This window comes from Prionailurus bengalensis, chromosome A1, assembly GCF_016509475.1.
Source record: "Prionailurus bengalensis isolate Pbe53 chromosome A1, Fcat_Pben_1.1_paternal_pri, whole genome shotgun sequence".
In the NCBI taxonomy this organism is placed as follows: domain Eukaryota; kingdom Metazoa; phylum Chordata; class Mammalia; order Carnivora; family Felidae; genus Prionailurus; species Prionailurus bengalensis.
This window is the reverse complement of record NC_057343.1, coordinates 202,531,724-202,545,307: the sequence shown is the minus strand read 5'-3', so window position 1 is coordinate 202,545,307 and position 13,584 is coordinate 202,531,724. Positions and strand designations below refer to the sequence as shown.

General features: G+C 46.3%; 1 protein-coding gene across 1 annotated transcript; it reads left to right on the top strand.

The window, feature by feature from the left end:
* Positions 1 to 204: 204 nt before the first annotated feature.
* Positions 205 to 11,424, top strand: ISL1 (ISL LIM homeobox 1). Its single transcript, XM_043598770.1, has 6 exons — positions 205 to 493; positions 1,346 to 1,535; positions 4,308 to 4,567; positions 6,396 to 6,682; positions 7,886 to 8,053; positions 10,127 to 11,424. The coding sequence occupies exons 1-6, from the start codon at positions 466 to 468 to the stop codon at positions 10,241 to 10,243; spliced, it is 1,050 nt and encodes a 349-aa protein (XP_043454705.1). The 5' UTR covers positions 205 to 465; the 3' UTR covers positions 10,244 to 11,424.
* Positions 11,425 to 13,584: the final 2,160 nt, after the last annotated feature.

Sequence of the window (13,584 nt, the reverse complement as noted above, 5' to 3'; positions counted from 1 at the left end):
GGAGCAAGTTGCCTCGGGAGCCCTAATCCTCTCCCGCGGGCTCGCCGAGCGGTCAGTGGCGCACGGTGGCGGCGAGGCTGAAATATGATAATCAGAACAGCTGCGCCGCGCGCCCCGCAGCCAATGGGCGCGGCGCTCGCCTGACGTCCCCGCGCGCTGCGTCAGACCAATGGCGATGGAGCTGAGTTGGAGCAGAGAAGTTTGAGTAAGAGATAAGGAAGAGAGGTGCCCGAGCCGCGTCGAGTCCGCCGCCGCCGCAGCGCCTCTGCTCCGCCAACTCCGCCGGCTTAAACTGGACTCCCAGCTCCGCGAGGGCGCGGCGCAGCCGGGCAGCGGCTCTCTCAGCCTTGGCAACCCCAGGGGCCACTATTTCCCACTTAGCCACAGCTCCAGCATCCTCTCTGAGGGCTGTTCACCAACTGTACAACCACCATTTCACTGTGGACATTACTCCCTCTTACAGATATGGGAGACATGGGCGATCCACCAAAAAGTAAGAGGCTATTTTACCTTGTGGGGCTCGGTGTGCTGTTCTTGTGCGCGGGTCTCTCTCAGGCACGGGTGCCAAGAGCTCTTCAGAGTTGGAGTCATTGCCTGGAGAGAGAGAAAAGGTGGCTTTTTTTTTTTTTTCCTTGTTGCCGCCACGCCTGCATGCTTGCTGTCGGTTCTGATCTTCGGGAGACTGATCGTACCTTGTGTCTGAATTCGCCTGTATGCCCTCCAAAACCCTAGCCTTCTGGTGCTAAGCGGTGGTTTCCTCCTCGGGAGTCTTGAGCTCCCCGAGAAGGTTATTCTGTTGCAAAGGTCTGCCTGTGCATACAATACCCGGAGATGTGAATTAGCATTAGACTTGCAAAAGAGAACGAGTGACAACTGTATTGATGCCTGCTCTTGCTAACAATATCCAGTCCTATGTGCTATTTAAGAGCGTGCTTCACGAAAAATATAAGCGTTCACTTAACGCTTCTAGTCAAAACCTTTTCTTTAACTTGACTTATCCATAATCTTTCCCGATGATTATGGCAGAGAGGGAGGAGGGAGGAAAAAGAAATACAAAATGAACGGGTTTGATTGCGTGCTAGGCTTACAAATGTAGACTATTCAAATCTGCATTTTACATATATTCCACCTCCTTTTTTAAAATGAGTCAAGGTTTTGATGGCACACTTCAATTACCATCCCAAAGTGCAATACTCTTGAAAAGAAAAAAAAAAAAGAAGAAGAAGAAGAAAGAAAGGGGGGGGGGAACTCCCAGAGTACGCCCTATAAGAGAACGACACTAAAAGTGTGTTTATCTCTGTAGGAAGTAAACGGTTAGTCAATCATGTATTTATTTTCATTTCAGAAAAACGTCTGATTTCCCTATGTGTTGGTTGCGGCAATCAAATTCACGATCAGTATATTCTGAGGGTTTCTCCGGATTTGGAATGGCATGCGGCATGTTTGAAATGTGCAGAGTGTAATCAGTATTTGGACGAGAGCTGTACCTGCTTTGTTAGAGATGGGAAAACCTACTGTAAAAGGGATTATATCAGGTACGCCATTTATATTGCTTCCTTAATTTTGTGAGATTTCCCTGTCTCTCTCTACTCCTTTTTTATTATTGGACGTGGCTTTGTCTTTTTGCGAAGTTTGCCTTAGTGGGAGCCGGTGTGGAAAAGTTACCCTTTAAATGTGTTACATAAATTGCACTATTCTGTTTCTTTCACTGTTTGGGGGGGGGACCCCACAACTCAGTATTGGTTTTTATAAGTTGCGGTAGTGAAGCTGGTTTAATGGCTCTTGGAATTTGTGATGGTCAAATTGTGTTCTTCTTTCACCCTCCCCCTTCCAAAACAAACAAACAGAAATTTAAAGATGGATAACTTCGGGTTTCTAAATTCTCTTTTTTAAAAGGTTGGTTTTTATTGTATCATGCGGTGTTTTTCCCTATTCGTTTATTTTTTATAGTTCAGTATTTTAGTAACTTACAAATTCTGTGGAAATGTCAATGCAATACGCAAAGTAAAAGTTTGAACTAAGGATATTTAGAAGTGCACTTTGAAAGTGCAGATAGAAATATTGCCCCTTTCACTCTTAGGGCAAGAGTCCCTTCTTGGAAAATTTCAAAACCAACCCAAATATTCCCTGCAAAAAGACCGGATATTTAATCTTTTTAAATATTAACCCTTTGGTGACATCTGACTATCTTTTCTTTCTTATCTTATCTGAGCTGATGAATTAGACAGAGCAGATCAAATTGCTCATCATCTGTCTACGAACAATTGGTATATTTAGATAATTGAACAGCTTCCTTTCTCACATTAAAATCTGGTAACTGATAAAATGAGCGAATTGCCCATACTGACAAGACTAACACCACATTGGGAACTTTCTGAGTTTTCCTTTTTTTTCTCTCTCTTTCAGTTTATTTTGTGCCTTAACTTCATGTTCACAAATCTCAAATTTTCTCTAACCTGTGTATATATATGTCAGAAATTTCATTTTCTGCCTTAGGAAGCAAGTAGAATTCCTAAAGAAAATTTTATTGTTTTAATAACAAACGGAAGAGATAACATCTTCACTATTATGTTAAATAATATCAAAGTATTATGTATATATTTTTTAAAAAAAACTCTCCAGTGTCTATTAACAAGTAATTAGCTTTTGTAAGTTACAGAATTTCTGGAGCCGAGAACTTATATTAAAGTTTAGTCAAGATTTAAGTATGCAGTCACAATTTTTCCCTGTCCACGTAGTGTGCAACGCTTTTTCGTATTGCAAAATCATGAAATAGTATAATCTTGATAGGTAAAACTGAGCAGTTGGGGGGTTATTAATACTTTGCAGGGAGAGAGCAGGAGGAAATAGGGGATGTGGGGAACTAGAGGAAGGGGGAGGGATTTTCCAAATTGTTTGGTCACAGGCAAGGTAAAGTCCTCATCCTATGAAATGGAAGATCTCACATCGAGTAGGCGGAGGGAGGAAAAACTTTTGAATCTACCTTCTAACCTCTGACAAATGAGCCGTTTTCATTGTTTACTTGACTAGTGTGTGAGCTTAAGATTCTGGAGAGGGAGAGCTCACTTTGCACCTCTAGGACTATCTTTCCTCCTATGGAGATAGGGTTTTGCTCAACTGCATACAGACCTTCCTGTATCTAATTCTGCATACACATTTATAAAAGGAGCCAATCGCTCTTACCTTTTCCCCTTCTCTCCCCCTCTCCCTCTCCCTTCTCTCTCTCTCTCTCTCTCTCTCTCTCTCTCTCTCTTATGTGAGTGTGTGTGTGTGTGTGTGTGTGTGTGTGTGTCCCTGTCCCTTTGAACTCCTGTCCTTTTAAAAGCAGAACAGGGGGACTATTTAGGTTTGTCTCCTGGAGGGGGGAGTGAGGTGCCCTCCCCCTACTTTGTATGGATCTTTTCCTCTGGTCCATTCTGTTTGTAGAAATGTTCCCACTTCTGTTTTTACTGAGCTGGAGAGGGGGCCAGGGCAGTGCCCCCTAGGTGGAACCTACAAGGATTGTCCTTTGTAGGGTAAGATCAGCGAGGAAGACCTTAGAAGTGGGTCTTTTCATTTTTCTCGCTGGTCATGGTTCTCAAGCAAACTGAAATAGAAGTAGATGCTTCAACAACTTGAGAAAGATTGAGGGAGCAGGAGCAAATTTCAAAGATAATAAAAGAAAGAATGGAGAGGAAAACTTTGTGTTAACATTGTTGCGGGAGGAAAAATCCTTAGGGAAAAACTGCAACGTGGTTATTGTGCAGAAGGGGATCTGGAAACCCTCAGAGGTTTCATTTTGCTACTCTGCTTGTGCATTTGTGCATATTTACAGACCGAGTGCGCTGATAATCTCATCCCCTAGCCTCTTATTATCTTGGAAGGACTTTTTGTAGCAGTTTTGGAGGCATTTCTAGCAGCAGAAATTGGGGGATAGGAAGGCGAAAGTGTAGGGCCAGTGGCTACTAGAGTCACCCGGACTCTTTTCTGCCAAGAGCTATAAGGGTTACCCTGGGACTGATGGCTGGAACAGAGGCCCAGGTTTCAAACACATCAAACATTTTTATTTTGCGGCTGTTCTGAGCTAGTAGGTACGGACGGACAGAGACATGGAGGTTCATAGGAAAGGAAAGGGGGGTAAAAGAAAGGGAGAAGAAGAGAGAAAACCATTTCTATCCTCCCATTCTCAGCTAGTCGGCGGATGCTGACTTCCGTGACGCAGGGCGTTGTGGCTGGGGTCATCTGCAGTCTTGGGCCCGGGCCATGCCGGCTTGAAGTGATCCCTCTCTCTGTGTTTCTCTCCTCGCCTCCGCCGGCCCCCCGCGCAGGTTGTACGGGATCAAATGCGCCAAGTGCAGCATCGGCTTCAGCAAGAACGACTTCGTGATGCGCGCCCGCTCCAAGGTGTACCATATCGAGTGTTTCCGCTGCGTGGCTTGCAGCCGTCAGCTCATCCCTGGGGATGAGTTCGCGCTTCGGGAGGACGGGCTCTTCTGCCGTGCAGACCACGACGTGGTGGAGAGGGCCAGCCTGGGCGCCGGTGATCCGCTCAGCCCTCTGCACCCGGCGCGGCCGCTGCAAATGGCAGGTACTCCTTGCCCGGAGGGAGGCCGGCGAGGGGAGGCTGGTTCTGGGCTAGGCCAGCGCCACCCCCAGCCAGCGCGGCGGCTACCGACCTCAGCGACCCTGGCAGCCACAGGGCAGTGGCTGCGCAGCGGCAGGCAGTTTAAGGAAGTGTTCTGGGAGCAGTTTGCACAGCGCTTTGCTCTTTTGCGCAAGGTTCAGTGCTTTCACTGTGTCCCCTGGCTCACCGCACCCCCCCCCCGCCCCGTCCAGCACACCTACGCGGCTGTGTGTCTATATATGGGTACACATAAATGTACACCACTTGCGCTCACATGTACACACACGTCCAAACAGTACTTCCAGTTCACCTTGGCCTCCAAACCGCGGCTTACTGAAAATGGGCTTCAGCTCTCCGCCAGGTATTCTTCCTGCCGCTGCCTAATTAAAGGGGTGGAGCTCTGGGCCCTGGAGCTTTTTCCTTTAACCCAATGAAGGAAGCTCAGGTAGCCGTAAGTCATTTAGCCCCTCAAATCCCTTTTCCTTGCAACTGGCCCACACGCTAAAACGTTTTTAAAATGTGTGTACTTTTGTGAAAGAATGGACGTGAAAAGATACAGTCCAATAACTGCAAGCCATTGCACAGAGCTGTGATTTAAAACTGTCAACAAGCTAACCCGGAGTAATTGACTTTTAAAAGGAGCCTGCCTCTTTAAACCACTCATTCTATGTGATTTGGTGAGGATTTCATCTTCAGGCTTGTCGCTGTAACACTAAATTGACCCAGTAGGTTTTGACCTGACCCTAGGGGTCCTGGAAGGTGCAGGATTTGTGCCATACATTTCAGAAAGCCCTTCCCCAAGAAGGAGAGTTGAAGTAAAGCAAGGTTGGCCAGGACGAGGCCTTCCCTAAGAAGGCAGATGACGTTTCCCAACCTTTCTTCCCCTCATGAGTAGATCTACCTGGCGCATTTTTAAAGTATCAATTCTCACTAAACACTGATGTTGAGGAAACCCGGTCTTCCCACTCTGCTTTTTCAGAGGCTCCAAGACTTCTCTTCTAGGGGGATATGTGACTAGCTTGCACATGGGCAAAGCCAGAGTGGTGATTTCTGTCCTGTGCAACCTGTGCTGTGCTTGTGGGGAGACAGAGGAGAGGCAGAAATACTGGGAGGAAGTCAGGAGACAGAACACTTCCCAGCTGTCATTTATCTGCAGCTCTACAGTTTCGGTTTTCCTTTGCGTGGAGTCAGCCCATCTCAGGAACGGCCAGGTAGATTTAGTAGTAGGAAAGATTAAGGACTGGAGTTATGGTCGAAATACTGAATTTCTTTAGCCCCTTGACACGATTGCCCCCTCTGGACTGAAGTTCAAGGCTTTCTGGCAGAATTCTCTTCGGCCTTTGCATTAGAGACCTCTTGGCTGGTGTAGTGTCTCTGGCTGATGCTGGGGTATACTGCGTTTCCTTTCCTAGCACCTTCTGTGGCCTTTGCCCAAGAGTCTAGAAGTGGGGTTTCTCCAGTAACCTGGGCCCAGTCTGGGTATGAAGAAAGGCCTGGAGGAAAGAGAAACAATGCTGAAAGATGCTACCCCTGAGACGGCCACCCCTTTTCTGAGGCTATGTTGACCAGAGCAAGGGTAGAGGCTGTGTTCTGGGCCTAAACTAGTCAGCATTGACCTCTCAGACTAGAAAGTCAGATTTCATTCTCCCTTTTGCTTCCGTGGTCCCTACCTCTGCCTCCCCTGCTTTGTCTGTGGAGGCTGCAAAGCAAGCCATTGTCCCTGCGGCACGGGCCCGGGAGGGTGAGCAGCCCGGCCTGGCCCGCACTCACCTCAGTGCCCCTTGCCTCACAGCCGAGCCCATCTCTGCCCGGCAGCCGGCCCTGCGGCCCCATGTGCACAAGCAGCCCGAGAAGACCACCCGCGTTCGGACTGTGCTGAATGAGAAGCAGCTGCACACCTTGCGGACCTGCTATGCCGCCAACCCCCGGCCAGACGCGCTCATGAAGGAGCAACTGGTGGAGATGACAGGCCTCAGTCCCCGCGTGATCCGGGTCTGGTTTCAAAACAAGCGGTGCAAGGACAAGAAGCGGAGCATCATGATGAAGCAGCTCCAGCAGCAGCAGCCCAATGACAAAACTGTGAGTGGCCCTGGAGCCGGGTAGAGGACTTGCGGGGGGGGGGGGGGGGGGGGAGTGCGGGGGGAGGGTCAGGGGCAGAGCAAGAGTGTGAGGTGCTTGGCAGCTACCCAGGTTGGCCTGCACGTGGGTTCCATCCTGCTGCAGGGCAGGAGCCAGCAGCCCCTTACCTCCACCTGTGCCCAGGGGAGAAATAGCCGCTGGCCACCTGCCCAGTGGGGTGCCCTTCAACCACACCCCTAGGCTGGAACCAGAAGGATGTGGTCACCCCTTCGTGGGCAGGCGGCAGCAAGGCCTGGCTCCATTTTACCAGCTTTCAGGTTGTCAGTTCCCCAGGCACCGGAGAGAGGGACAATTCCTTGGTTCCCTATCTAATTCAGAGGTTTGATGGGTAGGTCACCCAGGCAACCCTCCTGGTGTGCCCCCAGCGCCCTCAGGTCAGTGAGGTCCCCCAAGGTGACCTGTGAAAACAGGACACCCTCTGCTCTAGGTCTAGCCCGGGCTTCCAGAGATATTATTATCTACTGTCATCCCAGGCCCATGCCAGCACCCACTCTACAGGCTTCCTGACTGAGTTAAACTAAAGAACTTTTTTTTTTTTCTTTTTACCGCTTCAGCCCTATTTTTAAATGCCATAAAACCCCTGCTGTCATTAAACTTGGCAGGCCAGCCAAGCCTGGTCTGGGGCACTTTTCAGGTTGGTGAGTGCGTCATAGCACAATAGCCGCCAGACCTAAACCCTTGGGGGTGGGGGCTGGCGCTGTGAAGAGAACTGCCTGTAGAAAATGTAACTGAAAATCTAACTAACTGAAACTGCCCAGAAAACCACCATGTCTGGAGGCTGCCAGGAGGCCTCTTTTGCCTCAGCTTTCTGCTTCTGTGATGCTATGGCCTGTGAAGGCAGATGTGGGGAATTGGGATATGCTGTGAATGTAAAAGGAAAGGAGAGGAGAAAATCAGAATAGAACTCAGTTTAATAAGATCCAAGCAGACCTACTAGTCCCGCCCACAGAAGCAGAAAAACAAAATACAATAAAACAAAACTGGACTCTGGCTAATATCCATACATGCAGCAGATTAACTGAGTCAATAATAGTCACTATATAGATAAGATAATGCCAGGGTTTATTTGCTTAGCCTGTGCAGACAATGGAGGGAGGGAGTTTGGTCATTAACATGTTGGGATTGGGGGGGGCCTATTCACAGAATATCCAGGGGATGACAGGAACTCCCATGGTGGCTGCCAGTCCAGAGAGACACGATGGTGGCTTACAGGCAAACCCAGTGGAGGTGCAAAGTTACCAGCCGCCTTGGAAAGTACTGAGTGACTTCGCCTTGCAGAGTGACATAGATCAGCCTGCTTTTCAGCAACTGGTAAGTCTCAGCTCTTGGAGTCAGGAGGCTGAATCCCCGACAAAAAGAAGATTCTGGTTTAACTGTCACAGGAGGAAGGATTCAGTGGGGAGGGTGCCTCCCTGGCCCCAGGGTCGGGAAGAGAGGAAGGAGGCTTGGTGGAGAGGAGGCACGCACTCAAGGAAAACAAACCTCTTGTGAGTCTTTTCTGTGAGTTCATAACTTGACCATATAGGTTGAATTTCCTATCAGCCAGGCCTTCTTTGAGGTGTAACTTCAAGGTATCAGACTAACTAGACATGTGTGGGAAGGCGTGCAGGGTTGCACAATCATACATCTCAGACTTTTAGAGCTGGAAGGGACTTTAGAGATCACCTTGACATTTTGATCAGCAAATAGTAAATTTATTCTCTCCTCAGCTCCTAGAGAATGGCATATTTAAAAACCTAAATCTAGCTGTTTGTAATAATAACTGATGTAAGACACAATCAACGTTATTATCAATGGGCAGCAGGCACTTGGCTGGGTATAATTTTCAAATATATCAGTAAAGAGTTCAGTTATTTAAGAGTATGATTGATACTTTGTTACTATTATTCCTTTCTAGGACTATCTTAATCTAAAATGTAGGACTGCTTTAACATTTTAAGTGTATGAGTTCAGACGTTATACACAATCACATACTCTGGGGGATGTACAGCAAAAGAAGCAAGAGTTCTACCAATCAGAGAGACGGCACATGAAAACCTGTTTTAGCATTAATATGTTTTACACATCCAGAGAAGGGAAAATTAACTTACCTTATGCCTACAAAAGGCTTGAGGAGCAAGATAAATAATTATTAAATATGTGTACTTTGTGATATGGCATATATAGACATAATTTTCTTTTTATTTAAGAGTTAACAGCCCTATAGAATCTTGTTCTGTAAAACAAGATCTATTCTAAAAACTTTGTTCCTTTCTTTGAAAATAAAACTTGAGTTGAGGTTAGCTTTTCACCCTCGCATTTACCTGGAGAGCATTTTCTTTCTCTGTGGCAACAGTTAGGTAAGAGACCAGAGGCAGTGGTTACAAGGACTTGGCCCAGCTTTACATTTGTAAGTGGGCCAGGCTAGAAGCTAGATAAATTGGAGAAGCCCCTTAACCTCACCATGGGAAAGTTTAATAGGATAGAAAGGAAGGTAGACTCTGGAATTAGGAAAAAGAACTTATTTTAAAGTGAGGTTAATCTTATGTGTTATTTAAGCAAAACCCGGGTCATAGAAGGCAGGTAAGAGGAGGGTTCAGGGCAGCGAAGTGTTTGTACCTTCTAAAACTTTAGTGTTAGATGAGAGCAGTGGGAGGGAAGCCAAGACAGGAGGGCGGAGGGTTGGGGACAGAGTGGAGAAGGAGGTTTCCAACAGCAACACAATACTTTCGGTTTAAAAGAAGGAGGCAGATATTTATAATGCGATGACGTTATAATATATGGGGCTCCTCTTGGAAGGAAGAGCCTGATTTAAAGAGAGAGAGAGAAAGAGAAAGAGAGAAAGGCCAGAAGGCATCAGGACCAGCAACAAGGAAGAAAGCCCACGCTGTGAACCCTCTGAGGAGTTAATCATTGTTCTGTGGAGCCTCCTCTGAATCTCCTGTCACACGATCTGAGCGATCTGAGCGTGTGTTATGGATTTTCCAACTCAAGAAGAGAGGCTTTGATGCCTAGAGACTGCGAAGTCGCCTGCTCCCAGGGCAACATGTAGCCAGCAGGATAATTTTATTTCGAGCATGCATGGTAGAGTTGAGATGCCATTTTACAGTGGGAAACACATTTGTTCTTAAATAATTTAATGCAACATAATGTTGGGAATTCAGTTTCAGTTAAAACAGAGATCTCTTGAAAGATGGGAAAGCGAGAGGTTTTCTTCTCAAGTTCTTTTCTTTGAGGGCTTTCTTTAAGCCTGTTGAAACTCAATGATCTCTGTGGATATCTTTATCTACATATCCATCTATACACACAAACACTTGTCCATGCATAGACACATAGGACAAGCTTATAATCCTTTTAGGAATACAGTCGCAGCCTCCTTTATTCATTTCTCAACCTTCTGTGCAGGTGAATTTTTCAGAAGGAGGACCGGGCTCTAATTCCACTGGCAGTGAAGTGGCGTCGATGTCCTCTCAGCTCCCAGATACACCTAACAGCATGGTAGCCAGTCCTATTGAGGCATGAGGAACATTCATTCAGATGTATTTTTTTCCCTGTTGGAGAAAGTGGGAAAGTATAATGTTGAACTCCGAAACAAAAGTATTTAACGACCCAGTCAATGAAAACTGAATCGAGAAATGAATGCTCCATGAAATGCACGAAGTCTGTTTTAATGACAAGGTGATATGGTAGCAACACTGTGAAGACAATCATGGGATTTTACTAGAATTAAACAACAAACAAAACCCAAACCCAACATACGCTATCCAATGACCTTAGGAGTACTGAAAAAAAAAAAAAAAGACGTTTTTAAAACGTAGAGGATTTATATTCAAGGATCTCAAAAAAAGCATTTTCATTTCACTGCACAGCTAGAGAAAAGCAGAAATAGAGATTTTCTAGTCCATCCTATTCTGAATGGTGCTGTTTCTATATTGGTCATTGCCTTGCCAAACAGGAGCTCCGGCAAGTGAGCAGGAAGAGAAAACTGGCCTCCTTGGCTGAAAGTCCTTTCAGGAAGGTGGAGCTGCGTTGGTTTGCGATGTTTTTCGTTGACTTTAACAAGGGGTTAATTGAAATCCTGGGTCTCTTAGCATGTCCTGTAGCTGGTTTCTTTTTTACTTTTGCCCCTCCCCCCTTCTTCTTCTTCTTCTTCTACTTCTTCTTCTTCTTCTTTGCTTTTTTTTTTTTTGAGATCCATCCTCTATCAAGAAGTCAGAAGCGACTTTAAAGGTTTTTGAATTCAAATTTAAAAACCAACTTATAAAGCATTGCAACAAGGTTACCTCTATTTTGCCACAAGCGTCTCGGGATTGTGTTTGACTGTGTCTGTCCAAGAACTTTTCCCCCAAAGATGTGTATAGTTATTGGTTAAAATGACTGTTTTCTCTCTCTCTGGAAATAAAGAGGAAAAAAAAAAGGAAACTTTTTTTTTGTTTGCTCTTGCATTGCAAAAATTATAAAGTAATTTATTATTTATTGTCGAAAGACTTGCCACTTTTCATGTCATTTGACATTTTTTGTTTGCTGAAGTAAAAAAAAAAGATAAAGGTTATACCGTGGTCTTTGAATTATATGTCTAATTCTATGTGTTTTGTCTTTTTTCTTAAATATTATGTGAAATCAAAGCGCCATATGTAGAATTATATCTTCAGGACTATTTCACTAATAAACGTTTGGCATAGATAAATAAATAAATGCAATGATCCAGGGTCCCTCTTTTATATGTTTACAAGTAAGCCATTAAAATGTCTGCAATTAAGGACTGCATGTGAACGGGGTAGACTGACATACAATAGGTGTGATGTTTTATTGCAAATAGTTAAGGTCGAACTTGCCAGTTTGCATTTTAATAGTTGAATCAAAACTGGTTGGAAGCCTTTAGTTCTCAGCTGTGATAATGTTACTAACTGCTTTTTTGAAAATGAGATGCTGTCCTCCGTTCTACCCCCCACCTCTCCTCCCCTTTCTTGCCCGACCCACTGCACCCCACTCCACCCCACCCCACCCCAAATAGGAAGAAGGTCCTGCTTGAAATGCGTTTTGATTCTGAGTCTCTATTTTATTTTCTTGGAGTAAGTGCTTTATACCAAAGTCTCCTGCTTAGGATTGTTGAAATGACCCATATTTCAAGTATAAGCTCTTGCTAAAAGAGAGCCTTTCTGCCTGGTCAGTGAGGTATGACCATTATTTACCGGTGGCGGCTGTCAGCCGATTGAGAAATGCTGCTTTCTTTGCGCAGGAAGAGCAGGCCGAGAGAGTTTTCTCAGCAATTCCCAGAGCAGTCAGCTTACGTCTTTTCTGGTCTCTCTTCCCCACCCCCAACTTGTTTCCTCCTCCCCTCCCCCTTCCCCTTTCTCCCCCAACTCCCAACTCCCCAACCCTCGGAAGGCTGTCTGGCCGGTGCCGAGAACCGCGGCCGAGGCTCCGTCGGGGAACCGCCTTCTGCGGGCTGGGGCCGCGGCGCGTGCTGTGCAGGCCCTCGCGGCGCTCGGAGCCACGGGCACGAGCGCTCCCACGCTCCCCGCCTCCCCGGCCCCGGGCATTTAGCGGGGGTTCCCGTGTGGGAGCCAGAACCCAGGGATAGATAAAGGGCCCTGCCCGAAATCAGGCTTCTTGGTGCTTCTTCGATTGCGGGTGTCGAGCTGGGATTTGGGGCCCCACCCTGTCCCCCTTCCGTCCTCCACCCCAGGATGATACTTGGACTCTTTAGAAAATGGATGCGTTTGTATGCGCGAGTGTCATGGCGTTTTAAATATCTGACAATTCTTAATAAATACGAGAGCTAACATACCCTAATCGTGTGTCTTGTGGCGCGTGCCCCTTCGGACCCCTGACCGGGAGCAGCTCGGAGGCCCGGCTGGAGGCCGGGTGAGCCCCGCGGCTCCCGGGCTCTCACGTCGCTTTCACCCTCTCCAAACCTGCCGCAAGTCGGGAAACGAGCCTCAATTAGGCTTTTGTTTGGCATCGTTCTACATAACGGGTTAATTACAGGCTCTAACGTGGGGGCAGAGAGAAAACAAACTTTGCATTGAAAATGTTACAGTGCATTAGACATGCCCGTTGATTACTTTGATTGTTGTGTCTAATTCTTCACAGAGGGGTAATAATTTGGCCGGCGGTAATAATGGCTTGTGGTCTTCTGTTGAGAAAAACAGGAGTTATGTCTTATCTCACACAGATCTTCTCCTGAAAAGATCTCTCTCTCTCTCTCTCTCTCTCTCTCTGTCTCTCTGTCTCTCTGTCTCTCTCTTATCTCTCTCTAATCTCTGGCATCAGACTTGACTCTTTTACCTTCCCGATCATCATTTCTATGTGCCTGCCTTTTCAGTTTTCCTTTTTCCTCCCCATCATATTTGGGAATTCTAAATAACAAGTGCAAAGATAAGTAGGTCCAACCTGAATATTGGTGTCTGCACAGTTACTCATCTCCCAAGCCCTCGTTTGGAGACCATTAAATTCCTTTTTCCAGCCATAGCCTCTGGTGGACTCTGTAGAGGTTAGATGGGGGGAAAAAACCCACAAACTTTATTTAGGGTTTGAATGCAATGGAGGGACTTAAATGAGGCACACATCTTTGTGATGCTTTCTCATCCTGACATTTATTCCCAAGATTAGGGGTGGGGAGGTGGTGAAGGAGGTGATGTTTTACATGTATATATATCAGACTATTCTGAGGTCCACAGCTTGAATTTAAGTACAGTAATTTGGGAGGGGAGTGATGAACAATTTAGTTTCACTTGCTAGATTCAAGATATTTGTTGCCTGATGGCTGAGAATGGATTGATGGGTCGATTGCATTCTAGTTCTTGTATTATTCATATGAAAGGTGTGTTCCCTTCTAGACTCCTCAGCATGTGCTCTAA